The sequence below is a fragment of the Aulonocara stuartgranti genome (genome assembly GCF_965226115.1).
Source record: "Aulonocara stuartgranti genome assembly, chromosome: 23".
Taxonomy (NCBI): Eukaryota; Metazoa; Chordata; class Actinopteri; order Cichliformes; family Cichlidae; genus Aulonocara; species Aulonocara stuartgranti.
The window spans coordinates 33,778,444-33,798,659 of NC_138958.1; the positions used below are offsets into that span (position 1 = coordinate 33,778,444).

At 41.1% G+C, this 20,216-nt stretch overlaps 4 protein-coding genes across 8 annotated transcripts in view; 3 read left to right on the forward strand and 1 right to left on the reverse strand.

The window, feature by feature from the left end:
* The window catches only part of LOC309699978 (carboxypeptidase O-like), a 39,105-nt gene extending 32,514 nt beyond the window's left edge, over positions 1–6,591 (forward strand). For all 3 annotated transcript variants that reach the window (XM_082523286.1, XM_082523285.1, XM_082523284.1), the window contains 3 exons: positions 70–154; positions 271–315; positions 5,979–6,591. In XM_082523286.1, the coding sequence (XP_082379412.1) occupies positions 70–154; positions 271–315; positions 5,979–6,199 (351 nt within the window). In that variant the 3' untranslated portion in view covers positions 6,200–6,591. The remainder of the gene's footprint in view (positions 1–69; positions 155–270; positions 316–5,978) is intronic.
* Positions 882–2,308, forward strand: LOC309700180 (uncharacterized protein; the record flags this gene model as incomplete). Its single annotated transcript, XM_082523628.1, has 3 exons — positions 882–1,141; positions 1,240–1,522; positions 1,655–2,308. Exons 1-3 carry the CDS (start codon positions 960–962, stop codon positions 2,306–2,308), a joined length of 1,119 nt encoding a protein of 372 aa, XP_082379754.1. The 5' UTR covers positions 882–959.
* Positions 6,592–6,744: 153 nt separating the features above from the next.
* On the reverse strand, positions 6,745–8,489 carry nudt15 (nudix (nucleoside diphosphate linked moiety X)-type motif 15). Its single transcript, XM_082523288.1, has 3 exons — positions 8,014–8,489; positions 7,056–7,249; positions 6,745–6,951 (listed from the first exon to the last, which is right to left on the reverse strand). Exons 1-3 carry the CDS (start codon positions 8,160–8,162, stop codon positions 6,842–6,844), a joined length of 453 nt encoding a protein of 150 aa, XP_082379414.1. The 5' UTR covers positions 8,163–8,489; the 3' UTR covers positions 6,745–6,841.
* trim25l (tripartite motif containing 25, like) lies at positions 8,115–20,027 on the forward strand. 3 transcript variants are annotated; one of them, XM_082523277.1, is made up of 17 exons: positions 8,115–8,200; positions 11,362–11,965; positions 12,363–12,458; positions 12,585–12,818; positions 13,229–13,388; positions 13,469–13,501; positions 13,621–13,656; positions 13,749–13,793; positions 13,913–13,966; positions 14,048–14,095; positions 14,208–14,270; positions 15,705–15,929; positions 16,054–16,167; positions 17,074–17,109; positions 17,233–17,301; positions 17,435–17,500; positions 18,259–20,026. In XM_082523277.1, the coding sequence occupies exons 2-17, from the start codon at positions 11,366–11,368 to the stop codon at positions 18,816–18,818; spliced, it is 2,439 nt and encodes an 812-aa protein (XP_082379403.1). In that variant the 5' UTR covers positions 8,115–8,200; positions 11,362–11,365; the 3' UTR covers positions 18,819–20,026. The 3 variants fall into 3 exon arrangements, with proteins under 3 accessions (XP_082379403.1, XP_082379401.1, XP_082379402.1); XM_082523275.1 differs by lacking the exon at positions 8,115–8,200 and adding an exon at positions 9,790–9,958 and having other exon boundaries at positions 18,259–20,027; XM_082523276.1 differs by lacking the exon at positions 8,115–8,200 and adding an exon at positions 9,892–9,999.
* Positions 20,028–20,216: the final 189 nt, after the last annotated feature.

The window sequence follows — 20,216 nt, forward strand, 5'->3', positions numbered from 1 at the left end:
ATACACCTCCAGATTCTGTGGACTCATGTTTAAGTGACTGTATGCAAAAATTCCTTTCTAATTCCTCAGATGATGGTCGGAAAGGGTGCAGCAGAAGCAATTTGGAAGGTTCACGGGATGAACTACACTATAGGAGCCTCGCCTGATGTACTATGTGAGTTTACAAATCAGCTGCTAATTATAATAAAATAAACTGCCCATATCTTTAAATATTATGTTTGAAGGATTTTTAGGTGGTTCAGAAATGTAACTGCTAAACTCTTTCTCCAGACGCCAACTCTGGTTCATCCAGAGACTGGGCTCGAATGCAGGGGATCCCCTTTTTTTTTTTTTTTTTTTTTTTTTTTTTTTGAACTTTTACAGTTTTTTACAGTCGCTAACAAGCGTTTGTCCAAACAGTTGTCACATTTGCAAAACTCTAAACACAATTAGCACAGGATCGGTCTGTTGTGGCCATACCATTCACACATTTCATGTCGTGTTCACCCAATATGCAGTCAGTGAACACATTTCCACAATGCTTACATTTTCTTAACAGACAAGTTATACCTCCCAACAAAACTATGGACTGTTCTTGTAGTATCTACGAATGTTAACACACAACATCCCACAATAGCAAAAACAATATTCCAAACCGTAGATACAGTATAAAAACCTCTGCCCCTGCAATGATATCAGTACAAAAACAATATCAATATCAAAAATATATCTCAGCTGTAAACAAACAAACAATTGAATAATTGACACACAGCTGATTTATGTTGGGTAAATTGGGCCAACCACACCTTCTTCCATTCTGGCTTAGACTCAGTGGGGTTCATAAGGCAAGACCTTGAGGAGTGATGTTTTTGGAAACAAAAAAAAAGACAAACACTGTAATGTCTGGTCGAGGAGGAGTAAGAGCAAGGGGCCCAGAGAGAAGAGCAGGCCCAAGGAGAGGGCAAGGTAGAGGTGTAAGAATGCGTGGTGGTGGCATTCCAAGGGCTGCAAGAACAGTAGTCAGTGATGAAATCCGTGCCACTATCATTGACCATGTAATCAACCATGGTCTTTCACTAAGAGAGGCTGGTGAAAGAGTGCAGCCCAATTTGAGGCGGTCAACGGTTGCCTCCATTATACGCACCTTTCAACAAACCAACAGGTAAGTATTGCATTTTACATGGATTGTTCCTATTCTCACTTGACATGTCAATATGGTCATACAGTAATGCATATGTTGAATTGTCTGTCTTTCTAAAGAATGCAACGTCTTCCACCCTCTGGGGGAAGAGGAAAGCTCCTCAGTAATGATCAGGAGCTTGCCATTGTGGAAATGGTTACTGCAAATAATGCAATAAAACTGCGTGAAATACAAACCAGAATTGTGGCGGACCATGAGATATTCGACAATATCGATAGAATCAGCCTCACAACCATTTCGCGGACATTGTCCAAACATAGAGTGCGGATGAAGCAGCTCTACACTGTTCCCTTTGAGAGGAACAGTGAGAGGGTCAAGGAGCTACGACGACAATATGTCCAGGTACAGTGTATATTCAATCCAATGTCCAGTTCTATAAGCTTTGCACTTTGCAAGTAGGTAACCTACACAATACTAGGTTACAGTACAGTATGGTATACAGTACTAACATGACTTACATAAACTTTGTTTCAGAGAGTTATGGAATTGGAGGCCAACCAGGCCCCTCATGAATTCATATACATCGATGAGGCAGGATTCAATCTGGCCAAAAGGCGTCGACGTGGACGGAATGTAATTGGAAAAAGGGCCACAGTTGATGTGCCAGGACAGAGAGGGGCAAACATTACCATGTGTGCAGCAATTGCAAATGCAGGATTACTCCTTCACAAATGTCAGGTTGGACCCTATAATACAGAGCGCTTGCTTGCCTTTCTCAATGATCTCCACCAGCGCCTGGTTCCAGAGCAGGGTCAGGAGGGTGAAAACATGAGGACCTTTGTAATTACCTGGGACAATGTGGCTTTCCATCACTCGCAAGCAATAACAACATGGTTTGAAGTCCACCCAAGACTGGTGAGTCTCTTCCTTCCACCCTATTCACCTTTCCTCAACCCCATAGAGGAGTTCTTTTCTGCATGGCGGTGGAAGGTTTATGACCATCAGCCACATGACCAGATGTCCCTCCTTGAAGCCATGGATGCTGGCTCCAGGGACATCACAGTTGACGATTGCCAAGGGTGGATCCGACATACCATGCGGTTTTATCCCAGGTGCATCGACTTGGCTGACATCAGATGTGATGTTGATGAAAACATGTGGCCTAACCCTGAAGATCGCAGAGATTAGATGCAACTTTTTTGCCTTTTTTTTAGCCCCCCTCCCCCCTTTTTATCTTGGCTTTTTGCTGTTGTTTTTTTGTTCAGAATGCTCTTGTGTGTTTCATGGATATTTTGTTCACTGTAAGCAATACTGTAAAACTTTCTCTGTCCTATCATACCGTGTTTCTACTGTACCTCCTGTGGTAAACAGTAAAGAAACAAAAACTTGTTTGCTTTTTACTGGAATGCTTTTGAATGTGAACATTACTGTACATGTGGACATACAGTTACCAACCAAGACATTTCTGGTGTCAATATGGTGGATTGCATGTTTCGCATGCAAATACCTGTGAAACTGAAACATAAAAGTCTATGCAGTTTTTGTAATGTCAATAATAGCCAGTATTTTGAAACCTGGTGTACTTTGATTGACTGCATGTACCTTGTGAAGTGAAAACAAGTGTTATTCTTTGACAGACTAATTTCATTTTGAGTCAGATTTATAGTGTTTTTGTACAGTTAGTGTGTGCAGAGAAAGATGTGTTCTAATTTTGAAATGAGGAGTTAGTATATATTTAACAAAGTGTATTTTTGGGAAGGATATTATCCATTTGGCCAATTGTGTTTTGTAGGTGTGGGTCTGTGTTAAGAGTTTAGAAAAAGTATCTGAAGTATGGGTAGGCGCTTGTTAGCGACTGTAAAAAACTGTAATTGCAGAGCAGGAAAACAGCAGTCACCAGCATATACATACACAGGACAAATTTGCATCTACATGTATAGCAGGACGTGGGAGGCAGAAAGAGAAAGCCAACAGCAATATTAATAAACAATGAAAAAGGTTAACAATCGTCCCTTTGTTGCCAGGCTAAATCCCGTAAGCCCGATTTCAACCTCTGAGCAGAAGGAGTGTTCAGGTGGGCCAAAAAAGGGTCCCATATGCCATAGAAAAGGAAAGGTTTGTCCTTAAGTGCTGTAGAGAAGGCTCCCATTGGCATGATACATATCACAGACTGTAGCCACTGGTTGACAGATGGGGCCTTATCAGAAATCCACAGTACCATAATGCACTTTCGAGCGTAGTGCAGCAGTATGTGAAGGAGATCTTTGCTGCGAAAGCCGGCAGGTAGCTCATCGTTCAGTCCTAACAGGCAAGTCCTTGGACCCAGATGCAGTCGGCAATTAAATATAGTACATAGCTTGTCTATAAGTGATCTCCAAAACTGTAGAATAACAGGGCAGCTCCACAGACAATGAAAAAAGGAACCAACAGCAGACTGACATTTGTTACAGAGATTAGGCAAAGCTGGATACATTATGTGTCTCTTCTCGGGTGTAATATAAAGCCTATTTATAAGTTTAAACTGCCTTTCCCAAATAGAATTAGATGCCAAGGCTTTAAAAGGACGACAACACAACTCATCCCAAGCTTCAGCATCTATAGCGCCTACGTCTGATTCCCATTGGCCCTTGATTTTGTTAGAGTTATCCATTCTAAGATCAGAGAAAATGTTATAAATCTTTTTAGTGATACATTTTAGTTGGGTAGTTTTTACCATGAGTGATTCTATAGGAGAAAGACCAAACCCTCCATTCAAATCCTTCAATTTAGAAGTAATATAGTGCTTTACCTGAAAGTACTTCAAAAAATCCTTATTGGTCAGACCAAACTTGCTTTTCAGTTGATTAAAAGTAAGAAGAGAGTTCTCATGAACAAGATCACCCACTGTATTAATCCCTTTTTGAGACCAGTCCGCAAAACCAGCCTGAAGACCAGGTAAGAAGTCAGGGTTTTCATGAATAGGAGTAAGAAGGGAGAAACAATTATAATATCCTTCCAGGCGCCTGGCTTTGCGCCAAATAACGAGCATATTCTTTAGCACCATATTATCTTGTGTTAGAACTGTGGCTTTACCTGAGGAAATATATAGCAGGTTCCGCAACGGAATGCCCTTTAAAGAAGCGGACTCAGCGCTGAGGTAAATGGAATCCGGATCGTCCATAAACCATTCTGTAAGAAATTTAAACTGTGCAGCCAAGAGGTATTGTGGGAAGGAGGGAGCGGCAAGACCGCCTTTCTGAACAGGCAAACACAGAAAACTGTATCTCAGCCTAGGTCTTTTCTTACGCCATATAAAAGAAATAATTGAACCATTTAATTTTGACAAAACCTTTTTGGACAGAGCAAGCGGTAACATCTGGAATAAATACAAGAGGCGAGGGAGGATATTCATCTTGACCAGATGAATACGACCTAAGAGAGACAGAGGGAGGCTGCACCACCTACCCAAATCGCGATTGATGGTCTGAATTAAAGGGGTGTAGTTCAGACTATACATTTCTTTTAGATTCGGTGAAATCTTTACCCCTAAATAAGTGAAACCGGAGGGAGACCAACGAAAAGGCTGAGAAATGTTTGGATCAACCTCATTTAGAACAGAGAGGGGCATAGCCTCACTTTTAGAAAAATTGATCTTGTAGCCTGAGAAGGAGCCGTATTGGGAAATTAACGCAACTAATCTAGGAATTGAGTGAGCAGGAGAATTTAGAAAAATTAAGACATCATCTGCATAAAGTGAAATCTTATGTTGAGAATTGTTCAAACAGAGTCCTTCAATAGCAGCATCCTTCCTAATGGCTGTGGCAAGGGGTTCCATAGCCAGGGCGAATAACAAAGGGCTCAGCGGACAGCCCTGTCGACTGCCACGTTCAATACTGAAATTGTCTGACCTATAACCATTGGTAATCACTGCCGAAAGAGGGGAAGTATAAAGGATCTGGATCCATTTAACGAAGTTGTCACCTAAACCAAATTCTTGAAGTGTGAAAAGAAGAAACGGCCATTCCAGACGGTCAAAGGCCTTTTCAGCGTCAAGTGAGATGACTAGAGCCTCAGGGTTAAACAAAGATGAGTGCTGAATAATGTTAAGTAGGCGCCTCACGCTATGTGTGGAATACCGCCCTCGTATAAAACCAGTTTGATCATTCTCAACGATCGAAGGTAGTATTGGCTCAAGACGTACAGCCAGGACCTTAGCAAGTATCTTCAAATCAAGATTTAAAACAGATATAGGCCTATAGGAGGCGCATTCTTCTGGAGGTTTCCCCTTCTTCAGAATTAGCGAAATATTAGCCTCCATTAAGGAGGGGGGGAGAGTGCCTGCCTCAAAAGAGGACAGAAGCATCTTATACAGTGGGGAAGTCAGAATCTTACTAAATTTCTTAAAGAATTCCCCCGTGAACCCGTCTGGACCCGGGGCTTTGTTATTTGGAAGCATCTGAATAACTTTCAAAATTTCACTTTGCGTTATAGGTTTACATAAATCATCCCTTTGGATTTCAGTAACTTTAGGTAAATTTAGTCCTAAGAAGAAGTGATGCATACCTTGTTCCAATGTTGGTTTAAACTGGGAGGTATATAACTGCTTATAAAAAGTTTTAAAAGTATCATTAATAATTAAATTGTCATATTTAGGTAAACCAGATGAGTCTCTAACACATGGGATATTACAACCAGCACCCTTATTATGAAGAAGATTGGCCAGATAGCGGTTAGGTTTATTAGCAAACTCATATAACCTCTGCCTCATGAAGAAAAGAGATTTCTCAGCCTTTCTTGTCAATAGTGCCTCCAAAGCTGTTTTAACCACCTGAATTTCATTCCTTAATTGCTCTGAAGGTGATTCATTATGTTTAGGGGGTCCCCTTAACCTTCACCTTTGAGCTCAGAGATAACGGGACATACAGCTTCGAGCTTCCTGAAGACCAGATCCAGCCTACCTGTGAGGAGGCCTACAGCGGGGCTCTGCACATCATCACCTATGCCCACGACAAGACCTTTAGCGGTGCTGTAGCCAACGCTGCTGTGACCCTTTGGTCCATACTGTTAGCAGCGGGTGTCACTGGAGCCACCCTCATGTGAGGTGGAGAGCTGTTTGATTTCAGCCATCCTGCTGTATAAGGCACTCATATTTAGTTCTTCACCTCAAAGTCAGATTTAGAAACAGGATAAGCTTTAAAGGTTCAGTATTTGCTGGAAAGAAAAAGAACAGTTAATGTAGAATTCTTGTACTCAAATTTTCTTTTATAATAAATAGAATAGTACTTACAGAGCATCTCCTCAGCAAATGTCCTTTTTCACAAGGTTTAAAGAAAGTGATTCTCCCCAATAATATTAGGACATAAACATTGTGTAAAATGCACTTTTTTCTTGCATTGTTTGTTTGTCAAGGCTAACAAACTGAGAAACTTGAATGCCTTAAATAAAAATACTGGCAGTGGCGAGTGCAACCCCTCAGCCTCCAGTAGCTGCACCTCTGGTATGAATTTCAAAATCCTGCCTTGCCTTTTTCTCAAGTTATTGCATTCACGAGATTTTCACAAAACTTCACTCTGACCTTGAGGTCAGGGTCACTGAGATTTATTGCATTATTTCAGAAAATACAGTATGTAATGTAAAAAAAAAAAAAAAAAGACATGTGAGACAACAGCAGTTTTTAAACAGTGTTCCTGTATTATCCTGGTGGATTAACAGTTTTTCATAATATAACTGGAAGTTTCAGGGTCAACTGTCTTTGTTCCTGAATGGTTGAAAGCCTTGTTGCCTCAAGCGGGCCAGTGGCATGAAGAGCTGCTGCTCTGGAGGAAAATCATCCCAGCGTGTCCACGTCCAGCCTGCAAAATGAGAAAGCAACACATTTTGTTTCATCAGCTGCTCACTGGGTGCTTAGTGGAGGTGCTTTCCCCCCACTGAAAAACAGCAGTCCCACTTCACATACCTTCATTTTTGTCTGGTTCCAGGTTTTGTGGCTCTCCTGACTGCCTGTCCAACTCTCCTTGCATGAATATGGTAACATAATGGTACTGTTCCTCCAGCTTGATGGCGTTAACTACTGATGCAAAGTGGGTGTTCACCAAACCCACCCCAGCTTCTTCCAGCACCTCTCTGTGGGCACATTCCTCCCAAGTCTCCCTTTGAATGAAATAAAAAAATAACATCTTATTTAACATTAGCTAAAGTACATTAACGGGCTTCTAAGGCTATTTCAGCTCTTTCTGCCTCCATTGTCTGCATGCATGGGAGTGCAAAAAAAAAATTAGCAGCACTCCTGAGTTGTTTTGTTTTCATTTTTATACTGAGAAAATGTAATCTGTTCACAATTTCCAATTTGCCAAAAAAATGTTTTGGTCCAAAGTTTGGATGTATATGGAAGAGAGAGGAATTGCAGAGCAAGCTGGATGAAGTGGTAGAGATTGTGCTCCCAGGCAGGAGGCAAAGAGGAAAACCACAAATATGACTGGTGGCTGTTGTGAAGGAGGATATGCAGAAGGTTGGTATGACAGTAGACGCATTTATGCTCAAACATTGCGTCAGACGTTAAAGTGCAACAAAACATATTGGAAATGGGTCCAGAAACCATTTTTAATTAAATATAACGTAAAAACTATTTGATAAATGAAGCTAAAAATTTAGCAGCAATCATTACATATATCAAAACTTTTCACCATAAAGTTTTAAGGCAAATCTGAGCTGATCAAGCAGAGAAGAATGCCCCATTAGCATATATCACAGGTAATGGGATAAAGATGGTGTGGGACCTCTCGTCCCCATATTTCAGCCGGTTAGGGGACGGAACTACACCTGGTTGTCGCACGCCAACCACTTTAATTAAAGAGAAAGAAGAAGAAGAAAACTATGTCAGATTTATGAATGGAGTCTACAACGTCAATGTATACCCGAACTCCAGGTGACCTCCTGGGAGCTGGTATGTCCCTTTTCCCACCGCACTCTTCCGTTTGCCCAAGAGTACACAGCCTGGGTGAGCAGAGTCCGTTACCAGCACCCCGACCCCGACTCCAGGACGTTTAACGACATTATTTGGCATCTGAACGAAACTGAAAAATGGCTCCGAAATGAAAACAAGTTAGTTCAAATCACGCAACACCGCTATGCTACACAGTAGAGAAGCTCTTTGGATGACACAAGAAGCGTCTCCACCTTGTACTTCCGTGTTCGCTTAAAGCAAGCCGTGTCTGTTCTTGAGTTAGCGTTAAGTCGTTTTTATTCCGTCAATCTGGGTAGCAACAGCGATAAGCCGATATACTACCTTATATTATTAGTTCTATTTATCCGCTTCTTTTTAATTTAGTTAAATAGAAATGACTCGCACATTGTTCACTTTTGTCAACATTCGGCAAGTGGAACGGGTTATTTACAGGCTATTGCTTTAACATGAGTGCAGCACTGCCATCTAGTGAGTGGTTGTAGTTACACTAATAAAAGACCTGAGTTCAGGTATAAAAGTGTACAATAGTGGAGATTAGGGGCTCAGAAACTACTTTATTCATGATAAAGTTACAGTTCAGCAGTCTTTATTTAGTTAAAAGATTTCAACTGACAAATAGTTCAGTTATTTGAAGGCAAACACAATGCAGAGAAAAGGTCAGGAAGATAATAGTTGGATATGTGCAACAGCAGTTTAAATCCTCATGTGGAGAGGAAAACAAATATATTTAATGGGTTTTCCGATTATGGTACAGGCTCACACTGTGTTAGCGTTGTAATTACCACTGTTTTTCCAGCATGTAGACATCAATCATGGTGTGAAAAGTCATCAGACTCTGAGCACAAAACATTTATATTAAAGAAAAAAAAATTTTACTGCCCAAAGATACCCACCACATCCTCTCTCCTGCCTACTGCTGCTTTAGCTGACATGTTCCTCACCCAAAGTTAAGTCTTATTCAAAGATGACCGTGCAAACGTGTCGGGTTTTTTTTTTTTTTTACTTTCCAGTCTGTTCCCGGTGAAAATTTGTTGGTGAGTATTATTTGTAGTGTCACATTTACTGTCTGATCAAAAGGAAGTCTGTCATTATCCAGTAAAAGCTTTTGTGAAACTGCAGATTAAAAGGAGTCAGAGCAACCTCCCAAATAAATGAGGCCAAAATAAACAGTGCATAATGGGCAGAAAGGAAGCTGGTTAAAATACACAAATTAGCTGGATTTGGATTTGCACTATTTGTGCCTATTTTCAAGGAGGCTGATGCTGGTAGTGAGACATTTTGGGAAAGTAACTGTGCCCAGTCTTTTGGACAGACACCTGAAAGTTGACTATTTTTCATTGTTTAATTGCAACACCCTCCATCAGATGTGTTCTATAGCTGCTCATGAAACTTGCAGAAAGATGCTGATATATTTTGGACAGTCCTACAAAACTATTTTAGGTTGTCAGTATTTCTCAGATGTCTTAATTGAACATGCCTTATTAGGTCATGCCACAGTGCTTCAGTGGGTTACCCCCTGCATTTTTGATACATAGAGATTTTATGTGTTTTTGAGACTTCTACAAGTATCTTTTTTTTTTTTTTACTCCCTTGACCTTTCCTTAAAGCTAAACTGACGTGTTGCCTTTCACAAACAAAATATTTCAACAGCAGGTGGGCGGGGCTTCCTAAGATCAGGGGTGGGGGAACTCCAGGCCTCAAGGGCTGGTGTCCTGTGGGTTTTAGATATAATCCTGGGTCAGCACACCTGAATCAGATGATTAGTTCATTACCAGGGCTCTGGAGAACTTCAAGAGGAGGTCATTTAGCCATTTAAATCAGATGTGTTGGATCAAGGACACACCTAAAACCTGCAGGACACCGGCCCTTGAGACTTGGAGTTCCCCAACACTGATGTAAATATTAGAGCTATCCATCTCACTGACGTACCCCAGAGGTAACTATGGGGGAAAAAATACTGAAACTGAACAGTCAGCATGAATTTTGCAGGGATTAATTGAACATAACTCATTGTAGACACTTTCTGTGTTCAAAGCTACTCATTGGTTAATGAAAACTTTTACCACACTGTTTTACTAACAAACAATATATTCTGTCCCCAGACAACTTTCAGCTATTCTGACATTTCTATATTTATTTTTTTAATAAATATCCTGTAAACATTTAGCAATACAAATAACTTGAATAAGTGATAGCAACGTGAACACTGTAAAAATGTTGAGTCTCAGGTGGACTCGGGGAAGACAGGACTAGCACCGTTGAAATGCAAAGCCCTGGCCTTAATTCAGCATCAGTTGATATCTCAGCAACACACGAATGTCTTGGAAACAAAATTTAAATGTCTTGTTTTTATTTATAGATGTAGTTCATTTTATAAGATGTTTTAATTCATTTTCTTTTAAAACAAACTTCTACATCTAACATTCTAACTGTATGTACACTCACTGGCAACTTTATTGGTTGCACCTTGCTAGTACCAGGTTGGACCCTCCATTTGTCTTCAGAATTGCCTTAATAGACCATGACATAGATCCATCCAGGGGCTGGAAAGTCTGGTAATACATGGTACGGCTCATCAACTCTGGAAATCCTCCAGATATTTTGGTCCCTGCTGACATGATAGCATCACACAGTTGCTGCATTTCTCTGTATTTCTGTGGCAGAGGTTTTGTTGATTTGTCTGATGATAGGTCAGTTTTTTCTATATTGTAACCACATCTATTCTAATGTTTACCACAAAGCAAGGACTGAATTTTTCAATTCTTCTATACCAATAATAATCTCATTTATCTTGTGGCCATATAGGGGGACTTAAGCGCAAGGTCATGTACTACTAGACTGAAAAGACTAGAATTAAATAAGAGTAATATGCTGCTTAGAGTTTAATACCTCAGCGTTACAATCTAATAATGTTAAATTGTCCTCATAATAAAGGAATAATCTACTCAAGTAGATTTTGCTACTACATGTAGTAATATTTACTTTCATAAAGAGCCCGAATATCTGTGCCATACTTTGTGATGTGCGGATTTGTCCACTCACACCTTTGGTTTCCTGGCATTCCACAGTTTTCCACCGACACCCGTTCTCCCCGCTAGACCTGCCTGGTGGCTCTGGTCCCGCCCAGCTCACCTGAGAGTGACAGACACTTTCCTCCTGTGAACCCAGGCTTCACACTACCTTCTGAATCTCTGGAGCTTGTTCTTCGATTCTTTGCGTGTTTAAAAGTCTCTGACTTGCTAACCATTTTGACTCTTTTTTTTTTTTTTTTTTTTTTTTTTTTTTTTTTCATTAACAGCATTATGAGTGCAAAGCTGTGGACAGAGGAGCAGTTTAACTGCCCCGTGTGTCTGGATCTGCCAAATGATCCTGTCACCATCCCTTGCGGTCACAGCTACTGCATGGCCTGCATTAAGGACTACTGGACTAAAGATGACCCCAAAGGGATCTACAGCTGCCCTCAGTGCCGTCAGACCTTCTGCCCCAAGCCCTCCCTGTCCAGGAACACCATGCTGGCAGAGGCTGTGGAGCAGCTCCGCAAAGGAGCCCTCAAATCTGAAGTGCGTCAATCCATGCGACTCGCCAAAGAGAAGCTTTCCTCCTCGGTCGTACCATGTGACATGTGCAAAAATGAAAAACGAGCTGCAGTCAAGAGCTGCCTGGTGTGTATGAGCTCCTACTGCGAGGCCCATCTGAAGCCTCACCAGACAAAGAAATCCCTAAAGCAGCATGAGCTCATCCCACCGACAGGCAACCTGGCCGAAAAGATCTGCACCCAGCACAAATACCTGCAGGAGTTCTTCTGCCGACAGTGCAAGATGTTCATCTGCTGGCTGTGCACCAGCAACCAGCACAAAGGCCACGAGAGCGTGTCCACCAAGGTCGAAAGGCTGGAGAAGCAGGTAAGCAGAGGATGGGTGCTACATAATGACTGGGGCCAGTCAGACAGTTACCAGGGTGATCTAAAGTAAAATTAAAATGACTGGTTTGGGTGTTGGGAAAAATCTCCATAATTTTGTAAATGGAAGTTTACAGTCAATATTCTATAAATAAAGCATATCCGCCCTTCTCTGTGCTGTCCATTATTGTGTATAAAAGGTTTATTTGAAAGAAGTCAGTTATTTCCTTTTGTGTGCGACGCCGGGTGCAGCCAGGCTGAAGACATTCCTAACAACATTCCTAGCCTAGTCATTCATAATGCTCCACCCTCTCACGTTGTCTTCTGTGCCACCTACACACCTGCTTCCTTGTCTGTGGGATTGTTTCTCTGATCTCGTGTCACGGCGTGCGTCTCTGCAGAAATTGCTGTCCGACCTGCAGTCAGCGAACCAACAGAAGCTGAAAGAGAGAGAGCAGGAGCTGAAAGACATGAAGAAGATGATGGAGCAGATGAAGGTTGGTCAGCGGTAGACAATTTTTTTTTTTTTCTTTTAAATGGAAAACAGGTTTTCTACAGGGTTTAAATAATATGATGGTGGTTGAGGGGCCTTAATTAGTTTTGTGTTTTCCTTGTGTGCGCAGCGTTCTGCTGATGTGGTGCACAATGAAGCGGAGCAGGTGCTGTCGGAGCTGCTGCGCTCCATGGAACGTCTTCAGGAGCTGCTGGAGGAGGTGATGGATCAGGCCAACCAGGAGAAGATGGGCCATGCACAAGAAGTTACAGATAGTCTGGAGGCTGAGATCAAGGAGCTGAAGAAAAGGGACACTGAGATGAAGGACCTGGCAAGCTGCGAAGACAACATCTACTATCTGCAGGTAGGCCGGACTGTGAAGCTCACTGAGTGGAAATATTGATCATGGACACAGCAGTGATTGCTTATTCTTTACACGTCTTATGACAGAAGGATAACAGCAAGAGTGTTAGGGAAAGTTTACTAGATGGTAATGAAACCTTTGGAGACAATGGCACTGTGGAAACGCTAAGGTTTTTGTTGGGAGTGACATCACATTGAGCATTTTGGAGACAAAATTAAAGCGACATGGTTAAGGTTCAAAGGTGACAGTGGATATTTTGAAGGATGTTAAATGGAGAGTTTGAGGCAGGTGGAAAAGAGGAAGACCACAGAGCAGGATATACAGTCATTTTTTTCTGAATCTCAAGACTCCTGATATCCTGATTAAATAATTTTTGTTGTGTTTTTTAACTAACTGCCATGTTTCCTCAGACGTACGAGTCTATGTGCAGTCCTCTTGAGTCTGGGGATCTGCCAGCTGTGAAAGTCAATCACGAGGCTTCCTTTGAGCCTGTACGAGATGCCATCCTGGGTCTCAGGGAGCGAGTGGAAGATCTATGCAACCAGGAGCTGGGCAAGATCACTAAACAAGGTCTGTCCAAAGAGGCCTTTTGTTCTTATTCTGTCTTATTTTGTACCTCATTTAATGTAATTATCTGTGTTCTTTTAAAGTGAATGACACAACACTGTTCGCTCTGGGAGACTGTAAGTTCCAGGCATTGTTTATAGTTCGTTTTTGTTTTTTTCCAGCGTAATTATTAATGCATTCAAGTTTAGTGTGTTTTTTTTGTTTGTTTTTTTAATTGAACTTCTTCTAATCTTAGCCAACCGAAGCGGACAGAAAGGAGGGATTTTAAAATGTAAGGTTTGAATTTTCTTATTAAATCCAAATAAACGTTTTCACATTTTGCATGATGTTGGCAGAAAGATACCAATTTTCCTTTTTCTCTAGTGTTTTCTGGTCTCAGTGCCCGCAACACAAACGCCCGTCCACAGGGTATGTTTGGTGTTTTTTTTCTGACCACATTTTGTCTACCATGACTGCATATTTACATCTTGTCGTCCAATCTTGTTTAAATATTTGAAATAATTTGTAATTTCATTCTTTTTCTACAGCTTCTACACCCACTATCTCAATTGGAGGGCGAAGTACAGACAAACGAGGACTTGGTACTGTACTCTGATGATTGTTAAGCTTCATTTGACAACGTACAAAGGATTTCCCTGACATTGTCACTTTTTTTTATTCAGGTATAGGACTCAGGACTCAAGATGTGAGGAGCAGAGACACAGCACGGGGTGAGAGTTTGTATTTGTGCCGCTGTTTAAGCATTAATTTAAATTTCGCTCACAGCAGGGATAAAGTAGAGAAAAGTTTGTTTCAAAAGTCAGTTTCTTCCTTGGTTTTTAGACAGAGCTAACACAAGCTCACCCAGACTGCAGGACAAACAGAGGAGAGAAGACAGAGATGCATGTGAGTTGACACTGGCATTAATATCATCACCCTTCATGACAGTAATCTGGTTTTTACTTCCTACTGCAAGGTGTTTTTTCTGCTTAAATGACAGTTCTTCCTTATTTTTAGTCAAGGCACATTGTCTTGAGTTACTCGACATTTGCATTTTCTGTGGCTCAGTTTCTCTTTATTAGAGTCACTGGGCTAACAGTATTCTCACTTAGGCAGAGGGTGGCTGTCTACAGGTCAGTCCTGGGTGGTGGTTCTTCTGCTGCTTAATCTTGCTAGCAGCACACCGTCATCTGCACCTGTTCTATGCTAAAGGCAGATAGCGTGTACGCATTGCGATTGCCACACACAGAGCTATGCAGATGACACTCAATTATACATACTTATTACACAGGGAGCACTTTCTTATTAGACTGGAAAAGCATTATACTAAATGCCAGTCCATTTCCATTAAGCCTCATCCACAGTGACTTGGATGTCAGGTATGACTTTGTAGCTGCTTTGTTGCTAACAGGAAGACATTCATACGCTAATACAGTAAACCTGGTGTAAATCTGGTGAACAGAGTACATCGGCTAAACATCAGTGTGTTGATATTCTCATTGTAACACATGTAAATCTATTTCATGTTGCACCATGAACGCGTTAGTAATTGTGAGGTGGGCCTTCTGCTGTTGAAAGACACAAAACTATTGTTGAAACTCAAACAGAACTTAAACAGTTTGTATTCAATTGCATTTAAGAAATATATATAACAGTAGTTATATTTAAGGATGTCTGATTACTCAGGCCTCACTACGTACCTTTACTTCAGTCTTTTCTTTTTTCATTTTCAATGTCAGTTTTAATTCTTGAACTATAATCATTTGCGTGATTTTTAGATTCCTAAAAGTCTTTTTTTGTCCTTTGTGTTGACATTCATTGTATCCACTGCCTAATGACACTATTTTAGCTTTCATTCCTATCCCCTTTTTTAAATTGGGGGCCTTAAATGACCATGTCAGCGATGTCAGCGATATCAGCTCTCATAGTCTCTTTGCTCATACAAAACTTTGAAACTTTGTCCATGTTTAATATGACCATACCCCATCGTAACAAACAGAAAACAGGGAAAGATATAATGGTCACCTTTAAGTGACATTCTAAGATGAGACGTTTTTTATAACAAAGAAGCACTAGTGACTAATATTAAATCTCAGTGTAAACTCTGGACTCTGTGACCACTGTGAACATATTTGAAGTGACGTTAAATCAGTTGTGCATGAAGTACCATAGATAACCGATAAAAGCAGATGATGTTCTGATACCATACTGATGTTGTCACCAATCACTTATATTTGCCATAGACACTTTAAATTTTGATTTAAAGTTTATGTAAACACTTAATTTTCGTATGGCTTCGATAAATTAAACTCAATTTTATTTCATGTGCCTTCCAAAAAGTGAGGGAGCCTAACCCCAGAGCCAGCACCAGATCCAACATCAGCATCGGGTCCAGCATCAGCCACAGACTGAGCCCCAGAGCTAGCCCCACCCCCAGCCGCAGAGAATCTCAGTCACTCTGGAGTAGGTCTAGCCAGAGCCAGGCCACAACTCCTACTCCAGTCCCAGCCAGCCTCACTCCTGCTCCTACGCCTGCTCCTGCTCCAGCACGGGCATCTACTGGACGTATGTTTGGATTGTTTCCATTTCCATTTCTGAAAAATAAGTTTTCAAAAATTAATAATAATATTAATACAGCTTTGACAAACACTATGACGTGGATTTGACATCTGATTCTTGGTATTCTCAGATTTTAGTCGAATGGCGTCGATCAGCAGCATCTTCCGCTCCAATCGCCGTGGCACCAGCCAGGCTACTCCAGCCGCACAGGCCAGCAACACACCGTCCGCAGGAGGAAATCCATGTAGGACCTGACTCCAACAACACTCATACTCTCTTTGCAATCTCAGTAACCAAACCATTAAGTGACTAGTAGATGGGGTGTTTCTGAAGAAAAGATGAAAAAGTGGTTAACATGGTTACATTAAAAAGTTCACTTTTTATAAAAGAGGTTCAAATTAAAGTAAAAGTAGTTCAAGTGTCAGTTTAAATGACGCTTCGTTTCAGTTTAGGCTTTGATAGGTTTTGGTGTTGATCATGAAAATGAAGGAAGACATAAATGTCAGTGCTGAATAAAGCTGAAGTGTCAGTTTGAGTTAGAAAAAAGTGCAAGCAACAAGTGAAGCTGGGAATCAGCTGAAGTAAAAGTGCTGAAAAAGTCGATCATTTAAATAGTTTAGTTGCAGTGACATTGAAGTGTAGAGAATAAAGCAAGCTGGATGAGAGGAAGAAAAGGAGTTACAGATCGCTGTGTACTTTACAGGACAGTGAGTGGAAGTGTCAGCTGATGTGTAAAAACTGAAAGTTGGAGCAAGTGTTGTTCAAAGGAGGAAGCCTGAAATGTTTTGAAGTCGAGGTGTGAGGAGTTGGAATGACGGCATGAATATCGTTTAGCATGTAAGCAGTGAAAGCATTGAAACATCTGTTGATGTTGAAAGATCCGAAACTCAGTACCAGTAATAAGGGGGGGGGAGAATCTTGCTGTTTTATGGTTATTTTTCTGCCTTTGCTTTTGTGGGAAACAAGATGATGATGATGATGATGATGATGAATGAGAAGTTGGCTAAGTGCTAGATATTTATAAGTTATTAGATGGTTTTACATTTAAATAGACAGCTTTGACTTCTAGTTGAAGTGTTTACTGACTGAAGCACTCAAGAGCAATTAGTGACATTAACAGAAGTAATCACTCTGTCTCTGCATTCAACAGGGGGCATGGCTGAGCTGTCTGAAACTCCCACAGAAAGTAAGAAGATTGCCCTTCTATATATAACATGAATGTATTGTCCCATCAACTGTTCAACCGGTTGAATAAGTTAAGCAATATGCGTTTCAGTGACGTCACTAATGCTGTTTTCTCATTGGTCAGTTAACCCCGGTCTCTTTTTGGATACGCCCACTCCGGACTCCATGAATCACGCTCCGGCTTTCCCCGCCTGTGAGTCATTCAAGCTTTAGTCATTTTGGTATTGAGAGAAGAAACATAAATGGAAATCAAACTATTTGATGTACAGTAAAAAAAAAAAAAGATGCATTTAATTTTTTTTGTTGTTGTTGTTGTTTTTTTACAGTGAGAGAAATCAGCCTTGACAGTATTCAAGCCCCGGAGCCGAGGACTAGAGAGGAGTTCCTGCAGTGTAAGTCTGTACAAAATGACAGATCTAAGCACAAACTGGGACCACAAACTGTCACTTTTTAACCATTCAGTCAGTTTATTCATTCAGTCACAACATACTACACAGACCATACAAATAATATAGGATCAGATGCTCATATATAGGTCTGGCCTGGGTTCATATCATTAAAAGTACCATATGTTCCAAGAAGAGGGGGGGGAAAAAGTAATGACAACAACAAGCAGATAAACAATATTCTTAAATGAAACCTTCAAAAACATATTTCTCGAGCATTCATTGAAGGCCAAAACTCAGTTACACATTTTTGTTCTCATATAAAAATCTTTTGTTTTGTATATAAGTGAACTGTAGTCACATAGATGAAGAACTCCTAATGACTGTGATGTTTTTCCTTTAATATAATGAGCATGTTACCAGGTGAATTTGTGATCAGTCACAACATTGAAGCATTTTTAAAGACAATGAGCTGCTCAGGGTGCTGTTAGTGAGAAATATACTGTAGTATCATATTATATAATAAACTCAAGGTATTCATGTATAGTTATTTAGTATCCATTACCATTATTTTATTAAACATCTGTCATGCTACCTTAAAATTAACACTGCCCAGAGAGTGAGCCAGCTTGGAGGAGGTTTGTGCTCTCGGAGGGCATCTTGTTCCACTGTAGTGTATCAGAACATAGATGTTGACGTACAGAATTGGCCGTGATGTCATGATAAGTTGTCAAAATATTTTGTCCTTGAAATGTCTTTCCTAGACTCGGTGAGCTTGACCCTCGACTCCAACACGGCCCACAGGCAGCTGACGCTCTCTGAGAACAACACTAAAGCCGCCCTGCAGGGGACAGCCCAGCTTTACCCCAACAGCCCCCAGCGTTTTGATGGCTGGACCCAGGTGATGTGTGACAGTCCGCTGTATGCCCAACGCTGCTACTGGGAGGTGGAGTGGAGAGGCCGGGGCTCCTCAACCGGCATAGCTTACGGGGCGATGGCCAGGAAGGGCTCGGACGCCAGGTCAGGCCTCGGATACAATGCCCAGTCCTGGACCCTGGAGCTGTCGGACACCTGCTGCACAGCCATGCATGACAATCAGAAAATGGACATTCCGGTCGTGTACTGCCCCCGTGTGGGCATTTACCTGGACCTGTCCGCGGGAACGCTGTCGTTCTACAGCGTCGCAGAGAGCATGACCCACCTCCACACCTTCCGAGCCAACTTTACGCAGCCGCTTTATGCCACCTTCTGGGTGGGGAGCGGAATCGGGGTTGGGCTAGACTTCAGTTCAAGTTCTGAGAGCATCAAGATCTGCCCCCTGTGAAGACCAGAGAGTTGGTAATTCACTGACTGACTTCAGAGCTGAACACAGGAAAAACACAAGTGTTCCTGCTGATTGTTAGAATGACACACTGACTGAAATTATTTGCAAAGTCATCTATAAATATATGTATGTGTGTATATGTGTACATAGCTTAAATGCACTTAGTTAGCTTCTACTATTCACAAAAAACAAAGAGTGCACTGTTTTTAGCAAACAGGAGATTTCAATGCCACAGATTTTGGGTTGAGGCTGTCACAATATCAGACTGCATAGTTATCATGGCGCTGATGCCATGTCTTCTATAGAAAGAGAAAATAATCTTTAACTTTATTTATTCCACTTTTGTATTTAGTTTTGTTTTGTTTTTTGGGGGGATCAAGATGTTTGGGTAACCAGGTGGGTGCAGGTGGTGGTTATGACTGAGATATCAAATGAGTAAATGTCATTATCAGAATGTAAAAAGCATCAGCAAAGTGTATAAGGGCTAAAATATTTTTTAAAAGATGGTATTTCGATGTTGTGCCTAATAAAGAAAGTAATAATAATGCTTGACTGAAGTGTGATGAACAAATGCCACTGATATGTGCATATGTGGATATCTGGCACAGGACACGGTGCTGCCTGTTAACAAAGTACCAACTGCACTTCAAGCATGCAAAAAGTCGTTTATCTAATGTAGTCAGCCATCTCCTCCTGGTGTATGACCTTTTGTGTTTTGGGTTGTTTGTTTGTTTGTTTGTTTTATAAGGCATGTTGGTTACTACTATTGCAGTTCTTCTAATGGCCACTTAAGACTGGTTTCAAAAGTAAGTCAGTCCACATGTACATTCATGTTAAAATGTCCCAATTTGATTGTTTGTTTTTTAAATATAACTCTTCCATTTGGGAACTACTAAGGCTTGGAGTTAGGGACGTGGTTGCTTTGAATTACAGGTGAAAGAGAATCAGGTGCCATATTTATCCCATATTGGCTTTTCTTCATTGGCTTCCTGTTTATCCACAATCAAATTTTAAATCCTTCTCCTCACATAGTCTTGTCTTGTATAATCAGGTCCCATCTTATATTAAAAACCTTGTTCTACCATATCAGCACTTTGTTCTCAGACGGCTAGCTAACTTTGCAGAGTATTTAAAACTAGGATGAGCGGCAGAGCCTTCAGCTTTCAGGCCTTTCTTCTGTGTAGCCAGCTCCCAGTTTGGATTTGGGAGACAGATGCTTTCTTTACTTATAAGACTTTTTAAAAACTTTGTTTTAATAAAGCATAAAGTTGGCACTGGATAAGGTCACCATGAATCCTCATTTAGCTCTGCATTTACTCAATATGTATTATTACTCTGGCTCCCTTCCACAGCCCGTCTCCCTCACCTCACCATCTGCCAGTTGTGTCAGATGGTGAG